Below are 27,627 nucleotides of genomic sequence, written 5' to 3'. Positions count from 1 at the left end.
GTCTTTGGATTTCAGCATTTTACTATGATTCATCTATTTGTGGATCTCCTGTGTGTATCCCATTTGGAGTTCACTGAGCTTCCTGGAAGAGCAGATTAATGTTCTTCAGTAAATCTGGGGACTTTTCAGCCATTATTTCCTCAAATATTTTTTCTGCTTTTTCTCTCCCTTCTTCTTCAGTATCCTGTCACACCTATGGTGGCATGTCCCCTATTTTTCTGAGGTTCTGTTCATTTTTCTTCATTCTTCTTTTCTGTTTTTCAGATTAAATAATCTCTATCAATCTATCTTCAAATTGCTAACTCTTCCGCCAGTTCAAATCTGTTGTTAAGCCCTTCTAATGAATTTTTCATTTTAGTAATTTTACTTAATTCCAGAATTTCCACTTTTTAAAAAATAATTTCTCTTTATTGGTATTGTCTATTTGATGCAACATTATCATACCTCCCCCTTTACTCCTTTAATAGTTTCCTTTAGTTTTTGAATACAATTATAATGGCTACTTTCAAGTCTTTGTTAAATCTGACACCTGACTGCTCTGAGAGGCAGTTTCTGTTACCTACATTCTGTCCCCCTCCCCGGCCCACAGTGTATGGGTCATATTTTCCTGTTTCCTTTTTTTTTTTTTTTGAGATGAAGTTTCGCTCTCATTGCCCAGACTAGAGTGCAATGGTGTAATCTCGGCTCACTGCAACCTCCGCCTCCTGGGTTCAAGCAATTCCCCCACTTCAGCCTCTCCTGTAGCTGGGATTACAGACATGTGCCACCATCCCTGGCTAATTTTTTTTTTTTTCTCCACGTTGTCAGGATGTGTTTCTCCACGTTGGTCAGGCTGGTCTTGAACTTCCAACCCCAGGTGATCCACCCACCTCAGCCTCCCAAAGTGCTGGGATTATAGGTGTGAGCTACCATGCCTGGCCACATTTTCCTGTTTCTTTGCATGTCTTATAATTTATTGGAAATTGGACATTTTAGGTAACATATTGTAACAATATGGGTACTGGCCCACCCTCCCCCTACCACCCCTGACCAACTGGGCTTGTTATTGTTATCTGCTTGTTTACTAACTGACTGGATTATTTTTATAAAATTTGTTACCCTCTTCTCCCACATTTGTATGTGAAGTATTGTATTCAGTCCAAATTTAAAGAACATTAACAAACTAAAGCATGTCTAGAGGAAGCTTTTAGGATAGGGAGAATTTGAAATGCCATAAATGAAAAGGCTAAGTTAACTGGAGGTTTTTTGTTTTGTTTTGTTTTTGAGATGGAGTCTCACTCTGTCACCCAGGCTGGAGTATAGTGGTGCGATCTCAGCTCACTGCAACCTCCACCTCCTGGATTCAAGCAATTCTCTGCCTTAGTCTCCCAAGTAACTGGGATTACAGGCACCTGCCACCATGCCCAGCTAATTTTTGTATTTTTAGTAGACAGGGTTTCACCATCTTGGCCAGGCTGGTCTTGAACTCCTGACCTCGTGATTCAAAAAGGTGAACGTTTGTTACAGTTTAATTGAAAATTTCGCCCTTTGTCAATACACAATGATAAATGTGTTTGTCTTGTATTCTATAGTTGATATTGTCTTGCATTTTTATTTCTTTTTTTATTATACTTTAAGTTCTGGAATACATGTGCAGAACATGCAGGTTTGTTACATAGGTATACAAGTGCCCTGGTGGTTTGCTGCACCCATCAACCCATCATCTACATTAGGTATTTCTCCTAATGCTACCCCTCCCCTTGCTCCTCACCCCTTGACAGGCCCCCGTGTGTGATGTTCCCCTCCCTGTGTCCATGTGTTCTCACTGGTGAACTGGAGATATTTATATGAAGTAGACTAGACTAAGGGGATGGAAAGGACACACAGTTGCTGACTTAACTGTTACTCTGGTTCTGCTGAAGGAAGGGAGAAAGAGATCACTAAACAAACTGGTAGACATAGGGAAGCCAACTTTAGCTCAATTATATAAGGAAGATTTTTTTCTTCCCCTAAAGGCTTAGGTTGGAATAATTTTTTTAAACAAATAGTCTGACAATGTCATATGCTACCTTATAAAACAATGAGGTGTTCATGTTAAGCAAAAGTTTATATCCTTTCACAATTGTTGAAGATAGTATTCCTTCTTTGGGATGGAAGATTTGAGCAGATGATCACTAAAGTATTTACACCTGTGACAGTCAAGCACTCTGGCCTTAAATGTAGCCATTTTGACAAAATGTAAAGCACTTTACATGCCTATAAATAGGCAGTACAAATAACCTATTTTTCATTTCTAGAAAAATGCTTACAAAGAAACCTTAAATGTTTTCCTAGTCATATATGGAGATCAAATCAAATGGATTAGACCTAAATCTTAGACCTCAAACTATGAAGCTACAAAGATAACATTGGGGAAATGCTCCAGGACATCTCTTGAGTAATACTCCACAAGCACAGACTTCCAAGGCAAAAGTGGGACAAATTGCATTATATTGAGTTAAAAAGTTTCTGCACAGCAAAAGAAACAACAAAGTGAAGAGACAACCCACAGAATGATAGAAAATATTTGCAAACTGACAAGGGAATGTGAATCCCTATATCCATCTGACAAGGGGTTAATAACCAGAATATATGATGAGCTCAAACAACTCTATATGAAAAAAACTAATAAGCCTATTAAAAAATGGGCAAAAGAGCTGAACAGACATTTTTAAAAAGAGACATACAAATGGTAAACAGGTATATGAAAAGGTGCTCAACATCACCAATCATCAGAGAAATGCAAAACAAAACTACAACAAGACATCATCTCACCCCAGTTAAAAACGGCTTTTATCCAAAAGACAGGCAATAATGAATGCTGATGTGGATGTGGAAAAAAGGGAACACTGTTGGTGGGGATGTAAATCAGTACAACCACTATGGAAAACAGTAGTAGTTTTGAGGTTCCTCAAAAACTAAAAACACAACTATCATATAATCCAGCAATCCCACTACTAGGTACATACCCAAAAGAAAGGAAATCAGCATATCAAAGAGACATCTGCATTCTCATGTTTACTGCAGTCTATTCACAACAGGTAAGACTTGGAAGCAGCCTAAGTGCCTATCACCAGACAAATGCATAAAATGTGGCACACATACACAACAGAATATTATTCAGCCATAAAAAAAGAATGAGATCCTATCATTTGCAACAGCATGGATGAACTGGGGATCATTTTATTAAGTTAAATAAACTAGGCACAGAAAGGAAAAGTTTACATATTCTCATTCATTTGTGGGAGCTAAAGTTTAAAACAACTGAACTCATGCAGATAGAGAGTAGAATTTTGGTTACCGGAGGATGGGAAGGGTAGTGGGGGTGGGAGAAAGGGGGGTGATTAATGGGTACATAATATAGTTAGCTAAGATGAATAAGATTTAGTACTTGATACAATAGGGTGACTACAGTCAACAATAATTTATAATTTATTGTACATTTAAAAATAACAGAGTACAACTGACATGTTTATAACACAAAGAAATAATAAATGCTTGAGGTGATGAATACCCCATTTATCCTAATGTGATTATTACACATTGCATGCCTGTATCAAAATATCTCATGTACCCCATAAATATATTACACACCAAATATGTACCCATGAAAATTAACTTTTAAAAATTTTAAATTTAAAAAAATGTTTTTCTAGCAAAGAGATCCTCTGAGGTTGCTATTTGAAAGTATTTTCCTGACTAGTCACATATCTGGTAGCTTACTTTATAAATCACTGAAAAAGGATTGCTTTGAACTTCTATATTCTCTCATGTACTTGATTTAAAATATTAGAATGAAGTAATTCATTTTCAAGAGCTTCTCAGTTCTTCCCAAGGATTTTTAAAAAATAAAATAACTGAGATCCAGAACTCACCAGAAGAAATCTTACCAGCACCTTTATAGTCAACAGAAAATGCTGATGTGACTCCATTGGCTGACCCCAGTTCGCACATGGAAATTTGATAAGGAGGTCTCAGCTTGATTTCCGTCTGCATGTCAGAAAGATTTATCTTTGTTGAAAGAGATCTGGGATTATTATATCGCTGCTTGGTCCTCTGAATGAAGTTATCTATGTAAAATAAAACATAAATTTCCTTGCAGTCACTTGTCAATTAATCGTTTCAGAGTATGATGCTTATGGATAGTAAAAATTACAGGTAGTTTATTATTCAAAATTGTTCAATTTGTCATGAAGCATTCCAATATTACTTGTGTTTAATGATTAATATATCATGGAGTCATCAGTTTTACCCTCTAGAAATCAGTAATTTTAAATAAACTAAGGATTTAACACTACCTAAGTGTATTACATCCACTTCAAGAAATTGCAAAAACAAAAAACAGCTTTAACTTTAAACCAAAGTCTTGATTTTTTTTTTTTTTTTTTTTTTTTTTGAGACAGGGTCTTGCTCTGTCACCTAGGCTGGGGTGCAGTGGTCCAATCATAGCTCACTGTAACCTTGAATTCCTGTGCTCAAGTGAGTCTCCTGCCTCAGTCTCCCAAGCAGCTGGGGCTGCCACCATGCCCAGCTTATTTTTTTTTTTTTGTACAGACAGAGTCTCTCTATGTTGCCCAGGGTGGTCTCGAACTCCTGGCCTTAAGTGATCCTACTGCCTCGGCCTCCCAAAGTGCTGGGATAAAAGGCATGAACTACCACACCTGGGCCAAAGTCTTGATTTTTATAGAGATTCCTATCTCATGAAATATTAAATCTGTCAGATTTACCAGCTGCAATTACGTAAGAACACACACTAGAAGTTGCATGTTTTTATAAATCTGTTTTCTTTTTATTGCTTACACCATTAGAATGTAGGTTTTAAAGAATAAATTGAATAAAACTAATATAAGACATTTCCTCAATATTTTCCAGGTGGAATTTTATTTTTACTATTTACAACTTTTTCCTTCTACATCAGAAGTTGAGCAAACTACTGACCACAGGCCAAATCTAGCCTGCTGACTATTCTGTAAAGTTTTATTAGAATATAACTGCACTCATTTATGTACTGCCTATGGCTGCTTTTGAGCTACAATGGCAGGGCTGAATAGTTGTGACAGGGACTATATGATCCTTAAAGCCTAAAATACGAACTACCTGGTCCTTTCCAGCAAATGTTTGCCATCCCTATTCTACATGAAGCAGACTATAAAAGATTATTACAGAAACACAAAAGTCTGAATCTCTGGCTTATAAATTTCTCATTGAGAAGTTATCTTCTGGCATTAATTCTTTGGACCAATACTCAAAATCCCCTTCACAGCTCAAACACAATTTTTTTTCTGATAAGCATCTAAGTAAAAAGTTACCATAATTTATAGATCATTTACCAAATTACTCTATCAAAAGCAAGATAGCTGAAGTCCCCCCTCCACCCAATATTAGATTTAAAATTGCTTATGATTGGATGGAGATGAATAAAAAGGAAAAAAAAATCAGGCCCTTACCAAATTCAATGAAACAGTATGGTCTGACAGCAGTATTTGTCTTCATCATGTTATAAGTAGTAATGAACTCCTTCTGAAGCTCATCCAGGAAAGAGAAGGCGAGAACATTTGGGTAATTGTCAGTGCACAACATCATGTAGCTCACTCCCAGAGAGCTAATAAAACTATAGTGTAAAAAACATTGGTTTTAAAATTTCAAATTAAATCAAGGTAATTCACTGCTTCACAAGACTGGTTCCATACACCATAAACTGCTACTACGGTGGCAATGAAGATCTTCACATTTATTATATATTCTAGGAAAAAATTTAAAGGAACCAAAATATAGTACTATTTTAAGTTGTGGTTTAAAAACAGATGACCAAAAATAGAATGTACTACAGAGGGACATACAATATGGTTCTAACATTTCAGTTATCACTAGGGGTAAAAAGCAGGGGAACGGATATACAAATGTATTATAAGTATTACAGACAGCTTAAAGTCTAGCCCTTCAACATGTTCCCCACTTTTGAGTCCAGAACTCTTTCAAGATTCTGATGAAAGGAACACTCTCCCTAGAAAGATGCCAGAACACAGAAGACTGCACACAATTTCAAGGTGATCACTGACCTCTTGAAGTCATCAATGACATGCCCCAGAATCAAATCCTCTGCTTTACACAGTAATTAATTATGAACCATGGGAGCGGGGAATTTATGAGTTTATATAAAAACACAAAAGGAGAAATGAGGGCTATGGCTTAAAACAGAATGCTGAGTGTTGACTGGTAAATGTAGAGGTAGTGCTAGCAATGGAAAAATCAGCATTTGCAAACAACATGGTAAAGACTGGATCAGGCAAGGACAATCATGGATGTTAAATCTAGGGGGAAATTTTTATGGGTTAGTATATTTGCATGGTTTTAAAATGTCTTTCATGGATTATTTCTGAGTTGCAAGGGGAAAATATTATACAGTAGAAACTAGACAACTCCTTCACCAAGTACTCTCTAACATCATTAATGTTAGATGGATATTGTGTCTCCAGATGTTATATCCTGAGAAAGACACATCAGCTATATAATATTCTGAGAATGCATAATTTGAATTTCATCATAAGAAAACACCAAAATGATCAACATTCTATTTTTAAAAAGGAAAAAGTGTATTCTTTAAAAATTCCAGGGTTGTAAAACAGAAATAAAGGAAGTGGAAATGTTGCCAATCAAAAGAAGCTAAAGAGGCTGGGCGCAGTGGGGGCCTGTAATCCCAGCACTTTGGGAGGCCGAGGTGGGCGGATCACCTGAGGTCAGGAGCTTGAGACCAGCCTGGCCAACATGGTGAAACCCCGTCTCTGCTAAAAATATAAAAATTAACCGGGTATGGTGGTGCATGCCTGTAATCCCAGCTATTCAGGAGGCTGAGGCAGGAGAATCGTTTGAAGCCAGAAAGTGGAGGTTGAAGAGAGCCGAGATTGCGCCACTGCACTCCAGCCTGGGTGACAAGAGAGAGACTCTGTCCCCCCCAAAAAAAAGCAGCTAAAGAGATATGACAACTAAATGCAATTCCTAATGCTAGTCCAAATCCTGTGCCAAAAAGCAATAAAAAAAAATGCTATAAAGCATATTCCTGGGTCAACTGACAAAAAAGGAAAGTTAGCAGTACAGTAGATAAAGTATGGTATGAACATGAAGTTTACTGAGGCTGATATGTGTACTGTGGTTAAGTAAGTTAATATCCCTAATTTTAGAAAATACACTCTGAAGCAGTTATGAAGAAAGGGTTCAGGAAAAAAAATAAATCAGATAGTTAAGTAGGTAGGTAGATAATATGAGAAGACAAATGTGGTAAAATGTTGACCAAAGGTGACTATGGGAACACGTGTTATCTGAAGTTTTCTTATTCATATAACTTTTCTGTAAGTTTGAAATTACTTCTAAATAACAAATTTAGAAATTAAAAATAAAAAAATAGCACTGAAACATTAAAATTAACCATATTCTATTGGAAAAAGAGCTTTCCAGAATCTAGTATATACCCCACTATAATAAGCAGAGCACAAAACACAAAGTAACCCTTTTTAATGAGTCGCCTAAACATCATTGCATAGCACTGTCAATATAGCTGGTCTACATCAAGGGCAGTAAACAGCATGCAGGATGTAATTCCCCACTCCTATGCTGGACTCTGCTAATCTACACAGTAATATTTTTTTTTTTTTTTTGAGATGGAATCTTGCTCTGTAGCCCAGGCTTGAGTGCAGTGGCACAATCTCAGCTCACTGCAACCTCTGCTTCCTGGGTTCAAGTGATTCTCTTGTCTCAGCCTCCTGAGTAGCAGGGATTACAGGCACACACGACCACACCTGGCTAATTTTTGTATTTTTAGTAGAGACGAGATTTCACCATGTTGGCCAGGGTGGTCTCAAACTCCTGACCTCAAGTGATCTGCCTGCCCTGCCTCCCAAAGTGGTGGGATTACAGGTGTAAGTCACCACGCCCAGCCAACACAGTAATCTTTACGGTAAAACTCTGATCCATACTGGTCACCTTACTGTTTTCTTTCTCGAATAACATAGAAGCAGAATTTATTAATGTTTAGAATAAATATGTTTACAGGATTCAAATTTAACAAGAATGAAAAATAAAAGGGTATACGGCACCTAAAGTGTCTTATCACTCTTGCCCAGATACCCAGTTCTCCTTCCCTTGGGCAATCCATGTTAGTAATAATTTCTTATGTATCCTTCCTGTGAGAGCTTGTGTGTAAGCAAGTAAATATGTGTGTGAATATATACATGTGACATATATATATATGAATCCCTTTTAAAAGACCATCCCAGGTTGCCAAATGGGCTTGGCACCTACTAATCATCTATTACTAGTGGTACGGGAAAATCTAGTGGTGAAATAGTTCTGATCTTATGGTTCTAGAGTAGCCTGGCTGCTCCTTTCTGAAGCATCACTTAATACACACTCATTTAGGGCAATGTTTTTCAAAGTGCAAGTTGTAAACCACTATGTCATAAAACTAGTTTAGTGAACTATAGCATTTTCCAGAAATTGAAATAAAATATAACAGAAAGTATTGGAATACATAGTTTCATAAAACTTTTGTTTTAGTTTTCTATATGTGTATATATAGTGTTCACAAAGTAAAATGTATCTTCTTAAGGATCATAGTCAAATTAATTTAGCCATAGCATATTGCCTTTTTCTACAAATTAATATCTAAATCAAAGGCCAAAATATGCTTTCTCAAATGATTTTCTCTTTCCAAAAAAAATCTTCACTGTCATTATCAAAATTATTTGACATGTCATTAGCATTCAAATATACCCCATAATAACCTCAATAACCTGAAGACAATTGGTAATTGGCTTCCACACCCTAGGAATTCCCAACTGGCTAGCTAGGAGTTATTTGATTATCCTCCATTAATACGACTGAAGGTTTTAGAATCCATTTTTTGTATTGTGTCAGAGTCTTACTGTATTCCCATATTAATAACAGAGTCAGCCACAGACACCTACATGACAGTTTATCCCAAATGGTTTATCTTACTTGTGCTAAATGTAACTAGACAACTGTATGTAAAATAAAGGAAACTCTATGTCTTTAACATGGCATGTGAGCATTTTCAGGAAGTCTTTATTTTTACTACAGTTGCAAGATTCTCTCTGAAAAGGCTATAGTGTGTTCTATAACATTATGGCTTTTCATAGTAAATTTAGCTTTGTAATGCTTTATTTGAAATGCAAAGCTAGTTTTCCCAAAGTACATACAGTTCCATTTATGTTTGTGATGGAAAAAATTCTGCTTTTTCAATAATCATGGGACAGACTGAAATACTCCCACCACTTCACTGAGGACTGCCCATAAAATAGTCTAAAGTCATTACAGGCATGCCAGTTTGTACATGCTTTTGCTGTGTTCATCAGGTTCACCTAGTGAATATTTTATAGATAATGTGGCAGATGTCTATCTGCCTTGAGGAGAAATAAGAGAAATAGTAGTAAGAGTAATAGCACCACGTAGTTTACTGACCACTTAGTATGAGCTAGGCCTTTTGCCAAGTATTTTACATATTTAGTTTCATTCTCACAATAAGGAGGCACTATTATCTCCACTTTACAAATGAAAGAAAAGAAACTCAGAGAGGCTTAGTAACTTATCCAAGGTCACACACCATTAAGAAGCGAAGATGGGATGAAGTTAGTTGATTCCAAGGCCCACGTTTTTTCCACAATAGCAACTTCCATGTAGTATAGATTAACCAATTATTCCTTGAATTCACCAACATTTTTTCACTTTTTCCAAGCCACAAATCAATCTCTATTTTATTCCCTAAATTAAGAGTGATGAAATTGAGAGTTTTGGAACCTGTATTACAGTTATCTTCTGGAAGCCCTCCCAAACACTCCACTTCATTGTGTACAACTCTACCCCTCCCTCTCTACATTCCGGCCACCCACTGGCCTTATTTCAGATCCCCAAGGATGCCAACCCACTTCCAGCCCTCCCACTCCCAAACTGAGAAACTTCATGATTTTGTCTTCCCCAGTACTCCAATTCTGACCTGGCTAATTCCTACATATCCTTCAGTTCTTAGACTGAAAGTCCTTCCCAGAACACACAATCTAAACGGATCCCACTTCTACAGCATATCATAGCAGCTGTTAGTTTTCTTCACAAACTAACCCAATTTGTAATTGTATATTAATATATTTTTGTTGCAATGTCTCTCTCACTAATATACACACTCCACGAGAGCAGGGATGATTTCCGTATAGCTCTAGCACTTAGAATATTTTGTGTCTAGTAAACAAGAAGTGCTCAGTAAATAAATGACTGCAAAGGTGGCATCATTCTTTCACTAATTTATACACTAATTTGTTGAGTATATCATGCACCAGTAATTGCACAGCTTAGTGGTATCTACACAAAGCAGCAGCTCAATAAATACTTAACTAAATGACAGAAGAGAGTAGAACTTCACTTGTCTTCTAGTTACTGTTCTCCAGAAGGCTTTATTTAGGGTTCAGGTCAGTGAATCTTCGACATGTCCTTAAGAGAGGGATGTTCTCAAGAGCCATGTAGAATTACTCACCTTCACAGTGAGTACCTCGAGAATGGCTATGCAGGTCTCAAAGACTTGTCTGCTCTCCCTTTATCACTGTCATTACTCACACACAGACAGACACACATACAAACACACTCTCTCTCCTCTTTTCTCTACCTTGGGCACAATTTTTAAATTGCCAAGGTTTTTCCTACTTTGCTCTAATTTCCTTTACATTGTCTAGCTCCATTCCATTTCCGGGCTTTGGTGCCAATGGGGTTTGGTCTTTATTGCTACCGCTTTTCTTTTACCTGAGGAATTTATCCAATTTCATTACATGTTTGGTTCTCCTCCCTGGCACACCCACTAGGAACTTCTTTAGGGTCAAGTATAACCTAACAGGTAAGACTGGCAGAAGTCCAAATACCAGATATAAGAAATTTACCCCTTCTAATCGCTTTGCTGTAAAGCTAATTCTATAATGTGTCCAAGCCATTTCACAAGTGATTCCTACATCCAACAAAATGAATAAGTGGTTTTACACATTAAACTTCTTTTCTGGTATCTAATTTTATTTACAAACTGTCAAAGAAATTTTACATATCACCAATTAAACACTGACATTATTAGGACAATTCTGGCCTGTTGCACCAAACTAAATAACTAGTAATAGCAAAGATCTTCCTCTCAGCAGAGAGAACACCTAGCACAGGCCCAGCATTCTACTTCACAGGCTCTGATGTCAAAGATAAAGTCCCTGCCTGCCAGGAGCTTACCATACAATTACTGGGGATGTGCTTATCACAGTGATTTACAAACCAAGATATATACATAAAATGTAGCATGCTAAATGACAAGGTACACAGATAGCAAAGGATTTAGTATTACAAACTGATTTATGAACTGATATATTTGTATTACATATAACATGTAATTTTCATGCTATAATTGTACCACTATACATAGAAACTCTGCTTATCCTTTGTAGTCATGTTTGCCCAGTGAACAGCTTTCCTTGGTGCAGAAAAGTTATTTAATAGGACATACCATCTCTAATCTACTGTTAAATTTGCCAAATATAAAAAAAGGTTTTGGGCTGGGCGCGGTGGCTCACGCCTGTAATCCCAGCACTTTGGGAGGCTGAGGCGGGTGGATAATGAGGTCAGGGGATCGAGACCATCCTGGCTAACACAGTGAAACCCCATCTCTACTTTAAAAAAACACACACAAAAAATTAGCCGGGCGTGGTGGCCGGTGCCTGTAGTCCCAGCTACTCAGGAGGCTAAGGCAGGAGAATGGCCTGAACCTAGGAGGTGGAGCTTGCAGTGAGCCAAGATCTTGCCACTCACTGTACTCTAGCCTGAGTGACAGACCGAGACTCCATCTCAAAAAAAAAAAAAAAAAAAAAAGTTTTGGAATAGAGCCTTCTACATTGAATTTTGTTCTCTAAAATAAAGTGTTGAAACTTTAAAATATTAAATAGGGCCAGGCATAGTGGCTCACACCATAATCCCAATGTTTTGGGAGGCTGAGGCAGGAGGACTACTTGAGCCCAGGAGTTTGAGACCAGCATAGACAACAAAGTGAGAAGCCATCTCTACAAAAAATTGTTTTAAATTAGCCAGGTGTGGTGACACACACCCATAGTCACAGCTATTCAGGAGGCTGAGGCAGGAGGATCACATGGGCCCAGGAGTTCAAGGATGCTATGAGCTGATTGTGCCACTGCACTCCTGCCTAGGCAACAGAGCAAAACCCCATCTCTAAAAATGAAAAAAAAATATTAAATAGAGAGGCTCAACATTAACAAAGTGAGCACATCTTATGAATTGTATTATCACCAAATATGTCTCATAGAAAACAAGATGAAAACACAAGACTTTACCACTAGTGGGACAGTAAGGAGATAAGAATGAAGGCTCAGTAACACTGAGTGTCCACCACATGTAGCATTTTACCAGGAACTTCCTATTTTCTCACTTACTCCTTTCTCACATGGCTAACTTTCAATTACCCTCCAATGGTGAAGCACCAAATCATGAATAAATCATCCTATGAATAAAAGACCCATTTTAGCCACAAATTTTAACATCATTAAAAAGGAAAATATTTATTAATATGAAATATGCCCGATGACGGTAACTTACAACAGTAACCTAAAGAAGAATCTGAGATCATTTTAAGAAGCCAATGGTAACTACACCATGAGTGACTTGGATAAAACACAGAGCAAGCAAAGTTTGCCTTTGACATCTTTATTCCCTTTTCTTCAGAGTTAATGTCCCAATTCACCCTTTCTCACTTCCCTAACACAGCCACACTCCAGAGGATGAAGATCCTGACTTTTTTAGATAACTGATCAGATAATCCATAACTTATGTATTGGGTATATTTCCCAAATCTTATTGCACCTAGATCTCATTTTCCCACAGAAACTGTACAATAACAGTAATTAGGTTCCTAGGCCAGTTCACAAGAGCCTATTTAACATATATGGTGCTGAAAAGCTGTACATTTTGCCATAATAAGCAGGAGAAAAGGAATGTGATGCTAGTAATGAGACAAAATAGGAAAATTGAATACCCAGGTTATCTCCTTCCCCCAACTGGTTTAGTAGCTATAGGTTGGTTGCATTTCCCTGCCACACCCTCTCCCTTTCAAACACCTAGCCTCCAATGAGACAATGCTGTCCCATCAATTCTAGGATTCACATATACTCTGTTCCTCATCATTATCAACCAATAAAAGAGAGGTGTGGTATTTCTCTTCATTCTCTTCCCTGGTTCATTTCTCTCTCCATAAAAAGTGAAAATAATTAGAAGAATTAGGAACACATGCTGCCAAGAAAGGGGTTAAGGGTAAAGAGCAGCAGTCATTTTTTACCAGATAATAATGCAACTCCTGAATCCAAGATTGTGGTTCAGATATATCATTTACTATTTTTGTGATGTTGAAGGATCTGCTTTACATTCCTAAGTCTCAATTACCTTATCTGTAAAATAGGGTAGTGATAGCACTACCCAGCATCCCTTCCCTCTTTCCCTTTGGGGAATTACCTTCAGCTCCATTCTGTCTGGCTGTGGTAAAGCTCAAAGGGGTAAGGACACGTGATGCAGTCTTGGCCAAATAAGAGTACCTCATCCCCTCTGACAACAATGTTTAATTAGTCTAGAAATGGTCAATTACACAAGCAAAGACAATGTCTTGTTATTGAGACACGGAGAGGAGTTGCTCAGTTGGACTGAAGTAAGCCTAGAGCTGTCTGTGTAGTGTTTTCAAGTCTGTAGACAGTATCTATCTGCAAAAGGTAAGAGACTGTAGAAATGAGAAAGATTTCTGACAACATCTGTGAGGCCGGCTCCACCACTACCCTTCAAAATACCCATTTTTCCTTAAGCTAATGTGAGTTGTGTGTCTGCCCCTGGCAATGGAAAAGAGCGTTATTTAATAGCCCTTCACAGAGCTGTTAGAAAGCTTAATGATAATGTCAGTAAAGCACCTGGCAATTGCAAGTACTCAATAATTAGGTTATAGCTTAAGTTGTTACTCTAGTAATCAGAAAATATCCCGAAAGAGTGAAAGGGAAAGACTGCTAGACACTAAAGCCAAAATGCAGGTAAGCCTAAAATAGTATTCCTGGCTGGAGGTAGCAACGTAGGGAGAAAGTGAACCCTAAGGCAAGGAAAGAACATTAGGAGGCTCACAGCCATTATCTGGCTTCAAATGAATTCACAGTGAAAGAACTAAAAAATTTTACTTCTTGCACTAAAATTCACAATAGGATATGACTGGCTTCCCAAAAGGTATTTGTCTTTTCAGCGTCTTACTGTTTAAATAAAGAGATTTCAAAATGTACAACAACTGTGATTTTTAAATCTCTAAAGCCAATTGCAAAGTTTTAAAGATCTCAGATGACCCAACCTAATTTTCATATGGTTCATACTTACTTTAGCCATTTTTTTTCTTAAGTGGTAACATAAGTTTGTTCACTAAAAATTCATTACAGTCTAAGGAAAAAAACCTTCGACTTATAAAACAGATGAATTCCTTAAAATTTTATAGAGAGAGAATTGGAATATCACTACAGAATGTGAGAAGAAATCACAAAACTGAATACCCCACACTTCACACCATCCTGCCCAATGAACAAGGTTTCTCTGTCACTCTGAATGCTGTCATACTCCCAAAACAACCACCCCTCATTTAGTAGCTACTATGACATGCACAAGGAACTGTGCTAGCACAAGCTATGCTCCACAGAATGTCCTTGACTGGCAAAACAGAAGTATCCAGCAACTACACTCATTTGAAATTCATCATTTTCCCAATACAGAGGAGGAGAAAACTAAAGGAATCTTCTCAATTTTAATTTTAAATTTTATTTATTTATTTATTTTGAGGCAGAGTCTCACTCTGTCGCCAGGCTAGAATGCAGTGGCACGATCTCAGCAGGGTTCAAGTGATTCTCTTGCCTCAGCCTCCTCAGTAGCTCAGATCACAGCCTCTGCCTCCTGGGCTCAAGTGATTCTCTTGCCTCAGCCTCCTGAGTAGCTCGGATCACAGATGTCCGTCACCACACCCGGCCTTTTTTTTTTTTGTATTTTTAGTAGAGACAGAGTTTCACCATGTTGTCCAGGACGGTCTCAAACTCCTGACCTCAGGTGATCTGCCAGCCTTGGCCTCCCAAAGTGCTGGAATTACAGGTGTGAGCCACCAGACCCGGCCTAATTATCTCAATTTTAAATGTTACTCCCCTGATTTTTTTTTTCTTTCAAACTCTGGTCTTCCCTTGCCTATTCAACCAGAATTTAATGTGAGGTATCAACTGATTGGGCACATAATTATACACTTAGTGATTTTGAGATTCTGTGAAGAAAGAGTACCTCAATTTCTATACAAATTTGAAAACCACAATGCCAAGAGCTGAGGAATCAAAAATAGTATAAGCCATGGCAGATCAATTCCCTCAATGAATTACAACCCTGTTATAGAGAGGACAGAGAAATAAAATTAAAAATAAGAAATTTTAGTAAGTGATGAAAAAGGCCGTCAACTGAGTTCTACAGGCAATCTGTGAAAGCAGTGAGATCATTAGAGACATGAAATAGTAATGAGAAAGAAGGTGATTCAAAACAAGTAGGGTTTGAAGGAAAGAAGCATTTAATATGGCTAGGAGAAAAGAGGGACAGCATGGTGGCAGTTTCAGGCTGTGCTATGATGTTGCTATGGCAGACCTGTGAGTTTTATCTCGCAAACTCATAGTCGTTAGAAAAAGAGTTGTGATGTGAGAATTTTAAGTCAGGTAACACACAAATTCTCAATTTTATGCATTTCAGTCTAAGCTCAATGTCATATAAGGTAAAAACATCAATAAACATAAACTAAACCACAAGATCTCTTATTAGCGATAGAAAATATATGAAATCCAGGTCCTTGTCAGGAACTCGAACTAGAACTTCTGTTTTCCAATCCTTATTGAAGGTTTGGTACAAAAAAAACACGCATAGACATTTTTCTATGCATGGCTCTGAAAGCCAGGTAATCTTTTCCTTTTGACTTATCTGAATTGTATTCTTGAACTAGACCGGATTAGACTTCTGCTGATTTATCCCACTCCTAAACTCTCATAATTATGGTTGCTGGAAGAATGTTATCCAAATGCTGTCCTCTTTATGTACTTCAGGTCTCAGTAACAGGAAAAACAATGTTTTTATCCAATGGACGCTAAAACCTACGGATTATCCCCCTTTGCTTTGGCCACAAGGAAACTCAACGGTAATATGTGCAACCTTTCTCTAACAAATGGACGGACTATCTAGTTGGCATCTCCAGAAGGAAATGTTACCTCAGCTTATTATTCTGCTGTATCTATTTTCCTTCTTCTGACTCCCTTACTTGGCCCCTTCAATTTTTTTTTCCTAAATTGCCTCAAATCCTTTGTGTGGAATAAGCTGGAGTAAATAAAAATAAATAATACAAAATCTAGAATTTTCAGTTAAATAGAATGAAGGGATGTTAAAATGTTACATTTTACTTTTAAGAACAGTCAAAATAAATTTTTTTAATTTTAAAAGGAGTCAAAAGAAAAAAATTGCAAAAGTGTTTAAGTCCAGCACACCTACCAGAATTAATATACATTCAAGCCAATCTCCTATAACTTTGATATTTGTTTATACCACTATACATTCACAAATAAAACTCAGAATAATGACCCAGGGCACTAACAGAGCCTATTAAATAAAATATTGAAATATTTCAAGTTTTTCCTCTAAAAAAATAGAAGTAGGTTGAGACATCATTTTACATATATTTTAATCACCATAATCACAATATTTTCTAATTAAGCCCTCAGAAATACCAATTAAATATAACATCTTACCATTATCTTACCATTACCCAGGTGATCCAAGAAATTGTGGACATTCTCTAAGGTTCTATCCTGGGCCTCTCTTTAAACCCAGTAGGCATTTTTCCCCTCACAATATCAACCACATCTACGTGAATGTTTCCGAAATCTCTATCCCATCTCCACTGAATTACCTTGTCAAAACCTCAATTTATTTATTTTATTTATACAGATATTTTTTGAGACAGGGTCTTGCTCTGTCACCCTGGAATGTAGGGGTGAGATCATGGCTCACTGCAGCCTCAACCTCCTAGGCTCAAGTGATCCTACCACCTATGTCCCCAGAGTAGCTGGGACTATGTCATGCCTGGCTAATTTTTTAATTTTTTGTAGAGATGGGGTCTCCCCATGTTGCCCATGCTGATCTCAAACTCCTGGGCTCAAGTGATCTGCCTGCCTCAGCCTCTCAAAGTGCTGAGATTACAGGTGTGAGCCACTGTGCCTGGCCTAAAACCTCAACTTAAATAATTAAAGTGGGCCAGGTGCAGCGGCTCATGTCTGTAATCCCAGTACTTTGGGAAGCCAAGCAGGAGGATCATTTGAGCCCAGGAGTTTGAGGTCAACCTGGGCAACATGGTGAGACCTCATCTACTAAAAATAAAATTAGCTGGGTGTGGTGGTGTGCCCCTGTCGTCCCAGCTACTTCAGAAGCTGAAGTGGGAGGACTGCTTGAGCCCAAGAGGTTGAGGCTCGGTGAGCTGTCATCATGCCACTGCATTCCAGCCTAGGTAACAGAGCAAGCCCCAGTGTCTTAAAAAAATGATCAAAATGGAGCTTCATTATCTTTCTCTTCTGCCTCACACCTCATAAACAGTCTGTTCCAAAGATCTCATTTCTGGCAATGACACCATCATTCTGTCCAATTCCAAGGCTTCAGTCATCTTTGCCCCTTCCTTCTTTTCATCTCTGGTATTCCACCCTATCCAGCTTGGTCACTTCTTTTGAAGTGATCTAACTTCAAAGTGATCCCCAAACTATTTCTCTTCATTATCATTCTAGTTCTTTTGGCATTCTAATTTTCATTTGCACATTTATTTTCTTACTTCAGGCCCTAATAATAAGTTGGCCTCTCCGCCTTATCTCTCTCCTCTTGGACTGTCCATCTCACCCTAAGTTCCACTGTCTCAGGATTGTTTTTTATCAAGTCACTTCCCTTGAATCTGCAGCAGAGCTTCCTATAACATATTACATCAAAGTGACACCCTTCAATCTGAACTTTCAGGGCAATCCAAGATCTGGCCCCATAGTGATTATCACACGTGTCTCACAACTATCCCTAAATCACCATCCACTGACCCAGGATAAGCATGTTAATACACCTACCATGCTAAGTCATGTTCTTTGCTTAATTCTGCCTCTCCTCCGTACACCTGGAATGTCCTCTCCCTACCTTAGCCAACTCTTACTAATTCTTCAGGACATGGCTCATGTCTCAACTCAACAATGAAGTCCTCTGTTTATTATATCCTATATGGACTGTGTTTTTACCTTATTTCCTTCTGTATGCGTCATCAATATCAAGCTGCTCAGACCTTAATCGTTCCGTAATTGTTTCACGTCTAAGCTTTCCAAGGTGGTCTCATCCATTCCCATGGTTTTAATCACAAACTGTAGGCTGACTTCCAAATCTAAATGTCTATACTTGTCCTCTTCACTAAGTTTCAGACTCATATCTCCAGTTGCTTACCTAGCAGTGCCCCCTGGATGTCTAATGGGCATCTCAGATTTAACATGTCCAAACAAAACTCTTACTTTTTACCAATGAGACACACTTATCCTCTCCTTTCTTGCTCATTTCAGCTTCATTATTCATCCAGTTCCTCAGGCCAAAAAACTACAGGTGATTATTCTTCTTTTTCCCTCACATCCCATTTCAATCCAGTAGGAAGATTTGCTGGTATTAATCCCAAAATATAGCCCCAATCTATTTCTATTCATTACAACCCTAGCTCGTTACAATCAGCACCTCCACCTGAACTTCTCTAAGAGTTTTCCATCTGACCTCTCTGCTTCCACTTTCTCCTTTATTCTTTACAGTGCAGCCAGAATGACCTACTCTAAGCCAAATGAAATCATGTAACTCTCCAGCTTAAAACTACCCAGTATCTTCCTACTGCACTAAACTAAACAGACTAATAGACTCCAAATCACTACATAATCTGCCCCAATCCTATCTTTCTGGCCTCACTTTCTGCAACTCTATTAATTGTCCATAATGCTTCAGGATCACTGGTTTCCTTTCTGTCTCTTGGTATGTAAAAACGGGCTTCTCCACTGGCTGCTACCTTTGCCTTGCTCTTCATACACAGCATCCTTCATATAACTACCTCCTCTCTCATCTTTTAGGTCTCTGCTCAAATGTCACACTCTCAGAGAGTCCCTTGACCACCATAAATAGTCACTCTCTAACCCATTTGCCCAGTTTTACTTGATTTATATATGATACAGTGATAAGTGCTACCCCCTCCCACTAGATATAAGCTGCTTCAGTTCTTTGAGGGCAGATATTAGGTAAAAAATTTTATTTCCAATTATAGTTTGCCTACTACATCCCTAGGTAAGAAAGAATGCAAATAAATACTTAGTGATGAACTTATAAGAGGAATAGCTATGATCTATGCAACTATAAAATTTCCTAGGGCCAGATATAAACACAAAGAAACTACAAAAAGGCTGCTGCTGACATGATGACTATTCAGTACAAGTTCAGAATATGATTCTTGAACAGGTTTTCCTAATCACTCCTTTCTATTGCAACCACTTAAACTTCATTAAAATGACAACTACTGGGCAAGCAAGTCAAATGAAGCAAACTGAAGTCTTACTTAATGTTGTAATGTCCAGTTTTCAGTGTACATCTATCAGGAAGTTGAGCAAGTTTCCTCGAGAGCATTTTGAAATACTTTCTGCACTCCTGCATTCCTGTGCTTTGTTCACAATCAGTAGAAGCAGAAAGTGGCAGTCCATCTCTGACACGAATGACTGAGGCAGATAAAATCATAGACATTTCAACCAACAGAGAAGACCTAAAACAAAATGAACAATTTGGGATAGATAAAAATTAAAGCCAAACTTGATAAGCATATGTAAAAATGTTCAACTTACTAATAATATAAGAATACTAATTAAAATGGCCAGGCACAGTGGCTCACACCTGTAATCCCAGCACTTTGGGTGGCTAAGGCGGGCAGATCACAAGATCAGGAGTTTGAGACCAACCTGGCCAACAAGATGAAACTCCTTCTCTACTAAAAATACAAAAATTAGCCGGGCATGGTGGTGCACACCTGTAATCCCAGCTACTTAGGAGGCTGAGGCAGGAGAACTGCTTGAACCTGGGAGGCAGAAGTTGCAGTGAGCTGAGGTCGTGTCACTGAGCTCCAGCCTGGGCAACAGAGTGAGACTCTGTCTCAGGAAAAAAACAAAACAAAACTAATTAAAATAACATATTATGTTTCACTTAACATATTAGCTTTTTTTTTTTTTTTTTGAGACAGCATCTTGCTCTGTCACCCAGGCTGGAGCGCAATGGCGCCATCTTGGCTGACTACAATATCCCCCATTCAGGGTTCAAGCAATTCTCCTTCCTCAGCCTGGGATCCCATGCCACAGGATAGGATGTGTCTGGGACTACCGGCGCCCACCACAGTGCCGGGATTACAGGCATGAGCCACCACACCCAGCCACATTAGCTTTTTAAAAAGTAATACTTCTGTCTGGCATTGTCATAAGTACAGATGGAAGTAAAAACTGGTACAAACAGTTCTCAAAATGATTTGGCAATTTCAACAGGAGTTTAAAGGCATATCTTTTGACCTCAATAAATTTAAATATATACCTGTCTTAAGAAAAATAATCAGAAATCCAGACAAAACTTTAAACAGAAAGACATTCTTCCACTCAAATAACTGAAAGCAATCTAAATATCCTATAACATGGTGATGGTTAAGTAAATTATGGTATATTCATATAACAGAATATAATGCAGCAACTAAAAGTTATGTTTGTGGAAAAAGTTTAATAATGTGGCAAAATGCTTATATGTTAAAGAGAAAAAAGCAGGATAACAATTGCAAATGTTGTTTTACACAAACATAAGGATAAAGAGACAAAGATAAAGAGAAGGAAAAAGGGATTGAAAAATGGATGCAGAAAAAGATGCCAAATTAAGAATATGCTCACCTCTATGAAATGATATTATGGGTAATTATTATTTTATAATTTCCTAAATGTTCTCAATATTCACAGTAGACATACGCTACTTTTATAATCAGAAAAAAAATTATTTAAAGTAAATCCTAAAGCTAAAGGATATTGGTTTTAATGTTGTTCTCAATCTTAATGGCCTATTTTATTGGATTCTCTTCTTGCTTTACAAAAACAGATGAAAGGACTTCACAGGCCTGAGTCTGAAGGATCTCAGGTCAACAGTCACTCAACCTTTCATAAAATATGCAGTGGCTCTCAAACTTTAGCTTGCATAAGAAGTTGAAAGTTTAGTTAAAAATGCAGATTTCTGGGCTCTGCCCTCAAAATTCTGAACCACTGACTGTGAGATAGGGCTTGACAATCTGCTTATTGTCTCAGGCCCATACTTTTTAAAACATTAAATTAAAACATGTTCACTAAGATTAAGTGATAACTCTTCTCTGTCAGGCACAATGTCACTAAGGGCTTCCTCACTAGTGGTGAGAAAACTGGTGAAAATTCAAAAATTTGATTAAAATCTCATAGGCATTTTCCCAAAAATATTGTATCTTAGAGACTAAATTAATCCTTACCTGACCACTTCATCTAGGTCATTATCATCTCATTCCAAAAAGGAAAAAATGAGTTAGTAATATATATTTAAAAAAAAAAAAAACCCATAGAAAGCCAATTGTTACAAAGCTTGTAAATCAGGAGTTGATAATTTTCACTGCTGTGTGAAGTCAAAATCCAACTTCCCATTCATGGTGATCACTGATCTGACAATAAAAATTAACCCAACTAATAAAGCTAATGCATTAAGTTCACTATCCCTTTTTCCTCTTTTCATGAGGAAAAAGGAGAAATCTCTAGGTGTTACTGTGTCATTACCCTTTAATATTTTTCTCCTTTATTTAGAGACAGGGTCTCTCTGTGTCACCCAGGCGGGTGCAGTGGTGCGATCTCAGCTCACTGCAACCTCCACCTCCCAGATTTGAGCAATTCTCGTGCCTCAGCCTCCCGAGTAGCTAGGATTACAGGCACATGCCACAATGCCCAGCTAATTTTTGTATTTTTAGTAGAGACAGAGTTTCGCCATGTTGGCCAGGCTGGTGTCAAACTCCTGGCCTGAAGTGATCCGTCCACCTCAGCCTCCCAAAGTGCTGGGATTACAGGTGTGAGCCACCACGCCCAGCCCCTCCATTCATTTAAAAAGAAAAATATCCAGAAGCAAATTAGTCTTTTTACTACAGTGGAATCTCCAAACTAAAGTCCCAGTGTGACATATCCCAATCGGTGTTTTTTTCCATTCATCCAGTTTTTTCCTCTTCTAAAAGCAGTAGCATGAAAAAGCTGGGATCTCTGAAAAGATATCTATACTATAAACTCCTCTTTAAATTTTTTTACCATGTTTTATTTAATTATTAAATCAAAATTGTAACATTTAGCCTAAGTGTAAGAAAGTAAAAAAATGTCTTCCTTTATACTCTTAAGCATTTATTATTTAACTATAAAACTGTTGTCTTTCCAGAAGGACACTGCAACACAATAACCATTCTGGCAATTAATTTGAGGGCGAGTTGTAACTTAAAGTTCTAAATACCCATATTTTAGTATTTAAATGTAGATTGGGTTGGGTGCCATGGCTTATACCTATAATCCCAACATTGCTTGAGGCCAGGAGTTCAAGACCAACCTGGACAACATGGTGAGACTCTGTCTCCACAAAAAAATTTTAAAAATCAGCCGGGCACGGTGGCACATGCCTATAGTCCTTGCTTTGGGGAGGCTGAAGCAGGTGGGTCGCTTGAGACCAGGAGTTCGGGGCAACAGTGAGCTATGATTGTGCCACTGCACTCCAACCTGGGTGATGAGCGAGATCCTGTCTCAAAAAGTAAAATAAAAGTAGACTGCATTACTTTATGTCTGGCCTCTCTAGGATCCTAATAGAAATATTAGGAATAGTCTTTATTAATAGGTTGCCAAATTTCATGTAGTCTTCAAAGTTACTCTTTAACGACTTGGAGGACAGACCAATAAATATATGATCCATACTTTCTAAAACACGTACTGTAAAAAGAATATAATTTTCGAGTTCCATTCGTTGAACACACATTTGCTGAATATCTACTGTGTGCCATGAATTTTGCCAGATAGTAGGAATGAAGAGTCCTACCATCAAGAAACACCCCCAAATTAGAGAAACTCAGATGAAAAGAGCAAACAACACAGGTGTGTTGCCCACCACTTCAGTAACTGGAAAACTAAAGTTGGACAAGCTTACATTTCAAATTTCTTTTTTTTTTTGAGACAGGGTCTCACTCTGTCATGCAGGCTGGAGTACAATGGCTCACTGTAACCTCTTCCTCCTGGGTTCAAGCAATTCCCCTGCCTCATCCTCCCAAGCAGCTGGGATTACAGGTGCCCCACACCAAGCCTGGCTAATTGTTGTATTTTTAGTAGAGATGGGATTTAATCGTGTTGGCCAAGCTGGTCTCAAACTTCTGATCTCAAGTGATCTGCCCGCCTCAGCCTCCCAAAGTGCTGGGATTACAGGTGTGAGCCACCGCGCCCAGACTCAAATTTTCCTAATACATACTTTAGCCTTTAACCAAAAGCAGAACACAGCAGTTACATTCCCTGTCAAAATTATTACAAGGTTGTCAGAGAATTGTTTCTATGTACCTATAGGTAAGACTTTTCTTAGGGAAAAAATTAAACCTCCTCATACCAGAGTAATTTGATTCAGCATCCAAACCACTTGAATTTAAGCCTGACAAACTGGGATGAATGTCCAATGATCAATGTCAGGCTTAACTAATTTGTAGACAGACTCCAATCACCTTAGGCTAAGCTGTCTCTCCATCAATTCAATAAACATACCCCTACTTTTTTTCTTTTTACCATGGATTCATAATATAGTTTGTTGTTTTTTAAACTAATCTTATCTAGACTGCACTAGCAGAAAAGGAAATCTGTCCATGTCAGGCCTAAACTAGGTTAAAGTATCTTTACGGTCTAAGGAGGGTTGTGGTTGGGAAAATCCCAAGGAAGAATCAGTGGAACTGTGGAAAGCAAGAGGTTACAACAATTGCATGGGAAGATTTAGGAGTTTTTAGCTTATCAGGGTCATAGATAAATGTTTAGGGCACTGGGCCATTTCTTCTCACCTTTAATACACAGAAAATATTACACCTGCCTTTGGACAGCAGCAGTTAACTCATAGGGAACCGGAATAGTGGCTATTTTTTCCTCTCCCCATCAGCAACTGTTGGAGGAAAAAGCACAAGTTAGAATCTAGGCAAATCTGGGTAAACTTTTATGTAAAGGCTGAGGAAAACAAATTCCCACAATGCCAAACTACTATGGTAATGGTTAGCAAGTTCTCAGACCCAAGATAACAAGACACCCCTCTTCTTCAGAACCTTGTGGGGGTAATGACTATGGGCTCAATGTCTCAGGAAGGTATCTCTCAAAAGGTAATAAATAAAGCCCAACATATAAGTGGATTTTGTGTATACGTTCAAAGCAAATGCTTTCACAAATGCCACTTTTAAGATACAAACATTTTATACTGGGGGCAAAAGCACTCATATTTATTTTAGTTCATAATTTCCCAGTCTTCAGTCATCCAAGCACCACTTTCAGAATTATCTTCATCCATCTGTACTATTTACCTAATATTGGTCTTTGAATTTACTTACTTTTCTTGTCCTTTACTTTTTAGTACTATCTGTGAAATCAGTTTTGAGATATTAAGTTTTTCTCCTAATTTAAATTAAAAGAACTTGTTTCATTCAAATATGTATGTGTGTGAAAATTTTGGGAGAACTTTAATGCTCATTTGCTTATCAAATTATCTTGCACATGTGACAGTAGCAACATGGTACATATTATTTTATTAAAAGTGCTAGCTGAGATCTGTGGGAATTGGAAAGGGTGGTAGTTAATTTGGACAGAAAGCTATACTACTTGTGAAACACAGGGAGGGTGGGGGATAGATTGGGTGACAAAGAGGATGGAATTTCTGTCATTTTGCCTATGCCCTCTACCTCACTAGCAGTGTGTGACACTCCTATTATGGGTGCTTACACTGCACAGTATGTATAAGACCTCAGGCTTCACAACAGATTTTACCCACATCTAGGACAGGGCCCCCAATACGTGCTCAAATGTGTCAATTCCAACACTTGTATAATGCCGCATAGTTCACAGTTGGGTAGGTAGAACTGACAATTTACAGATGAGGAAACTGAGGCTCACTTTCTCAATGTCACACTGCTAGTATATAGCAGAACTGGTACTTCAGTCTAAGTTTCTAGTATCTCCACACCACTATGCTTCATCAGTCTCCCAAAACCAACAAGAGGTAAGAAACCAGGGATATAGAAACTAGCTATCCACTTGCTGCCTGGGTTCTAATCCTGGCTCCACCATGTAGCAGACATGCAAATTTGGGCAAGCTTTGCCTTTCTACATCTCAATTTCCACATCTATACATTATGGCTACTAACAGTATCTATCTCATAGGCTTATTTTAACGATGACAATAGTATCTATCTCATAGGATCATGTAAAGCGCCTGAAACACTGCCTTGTAACATACTACAAGCACTATATTAAATATTTGCTATATTATTTATTGATTACTCCCCATGGACCACGCACTTTATACACATTACCTCATTTAAGCCTTCCAAAAACCTGTGAAGTAGGTATTATTAGTTCCATTTTACCTTTGAGGAAATTCAAACCCAGAAAGCTTAAGGAATTTTTTAAATCCCTAAACTAGTAGGTGACAAAGTAGGGATTTAAACTCAGACCCAACTCTAACAACTCTGTGAGACACTCAAGGAAGGTCACAGGCACCCCTGTGATACTTGGGCCTCTTTCATAGACCAACATAAGATATACTTCGATTTTAACCAGTTGCACGCACACATACACAAAAAAGCACTAAACAGATGTGATGGTTTTCAACATAGGAAATACCCGAATGTCCCATTACTTTAGGATACGGTCACAGGTGTCAGAATCAAATACTGAAGGAACCTTAATATACCAGAAATTGTAGGTACCGTTTAAGGGACTGCCTGATTCCTTACGATCTTAGCATGTAAGCAAATATCAATAACATGGAGTGATTCAGAGTTTGAAAAGTGGCTGTTCCCCTGACTGAAGTTCCTAACATCTCCAGTCTGGTGGCTGACACTTTTGCTCTGGGCTAGGCTTTGCCTTGGCTGAATAGGCAGAGGAGGGACTGGTTCTCAAGCTCGCCCCCTGCCCCAGGTGGATGACCCAGGAAACTAAGCAGCAGGAGAAAAATTATCTTCAGCTGTCTTCACTGGCAGAGAGATTCAAGACAGCTGGGGCTTGTTCTTTTCTTTCGGAAGCCTCCTCCACTTGTTGAGCCAACTGCTCAGGTCTCCCTTCTGCCACATCGTTCCCAAAGTGACTCTTGAGGCAGGGTCTCAAGAGGTTTCCGTGAGCCAACACGGGCAAATATCTGGGTTCAGTGCTCACTCCATCCCCACAAGACGTAAAGTAAGACACTGGTTCAAGTCCCATTCCGCCTAACAGAAATAGGAAATACCACTTCAAGCTCCCGCGGGCCAACTACACAGGTAGATCACCGTGTTTCTGACAACTGGGCGCCAGGGAATCCCCACCAACCTGCTGACAGCCAAGTGCGACTGTCCCTCCCCTTTAGACACTCCTTCCCTGGCTGCCCAATACCCGAGGCGGCTCAGACGAGGCGCAACGGCCGCCCGCGTGGCCCCAGAGAACCCTCAAGTCGAAGGGGAGGGGGTCCCCGCTTGCCCGTCCCTCCAGAGCTCCGCGGTCCCGGCTCCCACCCCAAAGGAACGGACTTGGCTCCTGCCCGTCGGGTAGGTCTTCAGTCCCGAGGGCGAAGGCCGAGACTGTGGCGGGAGGCAGGGAGAGGGAGGGGAGAGGCCGGCAGGGGTTCGAATGACCCCTAAGAAGGGAAGAAGAGGACTGGGAGGGGCCAGGTAGTACCTGTCGACATGGGACCCACCGCTCCGAGTGACGCACCCCGCAGTGCATTGTGGGGCCTGGGAGGGGCCTTTCGGCGGGGCTGCGGCGCGTCCAACGTGGCTCGCGCCCGCGGAATCAAACCACGCCCCCGTTCCCTCGGCTCGCCCAGGCCAATCGGGTTCTGCAGGAAGGACACAACAACCCGCCCGATCCCAGGACCCGCCTTAGTCCCACCCGCTCCAGGAGAGATTGGCAGCGTCTCTCGCACCTGCGCCAGAAAAGTACAGAGTCCTCTGATGACAGAACTACGTTGACTTTAGAAATAGGGCCAGTCCCCTCCGCTCGCCGCCCTGTATCTGCAGGCATTTTGTCTTTCACACACGGCCCTGCAGCCGACACTTATAAAGGGGACAGGGAGAAAAGCCCCCTGTGGGTGAGCAAGGAGAGGACCTGGCCCCGTCTATACCCACACACACAAGAAGGAAACACACTATGGCAGAGAAGTGCCAGATGCCGACCCCGCGACCCC

The 27,627-nt window shown here is 39.1% G+C and overlaps 1 protein-coding gene across 2 annotated transcripts in view; it reads right to left on the bottom strand.

Moving 5' to 3' along the window:
* The window catches only part of SEC22A (SEC22 homolog A, vesicle trafficking protein), a 75,226-nt gene extending 48,040 nt beyond the window's left edge, over positions 1-27,186 (bottom strand). The window contains exons 1-5 of one of the 2 annotated variants that reach the window (XM_023214831.2): positions 27,120-27,186; positions 24,272-24,369; positions 19,739-19,939; positions 5,466-5,629; positions 3,894-4,088 (exon numbers count right to left, since the gene is read on the bottom strand). In XM_023214831.2, the coding sequence (XP_023070599.2) occupies positions 3,894-4,088; positions 5,466-5,629; positions 19,739-19,920 (541 nt within the window). In that variant the 5' untranslated portion in view covers positions 19,921-19,939; positions 24,272-24,369; positions 27,120-27,186. The remainder of the gene's footprint in view (positions 1-3,893; positions 4,089-5,465; positions 5,630-19,738; positions 19,940-24,271; positions 24,370-27,119) is intronic. The other variant, XM_023214842.2, reaches the window with a different exon arrangement.
* Between the last annotated feature and the right edge of the window lie 441 nt (positions 27,187-27,627).

Source organism: Piliocolobus tephrosceles, chromosome 2, assembly GCF_002776525.5.
Source record: "Piliocolobus tephrosceles isolate RC106 chromosome 2, ASM277652v3, whole genome shotgun sequence".
Classification (NCBI taxonomy): domain Eukaryota; kingdom Metazoa; phylum Chordata; class Mammalia; order Primates; family Cercopithecidae; genus Piliocolobus; species Piliocolobus tephrosceles.
The sequence above is the reverse complement of the archived record's forward strand: the minus strand, read 5'-3'. Positions and strand labels throughout refer to the sequence as shown.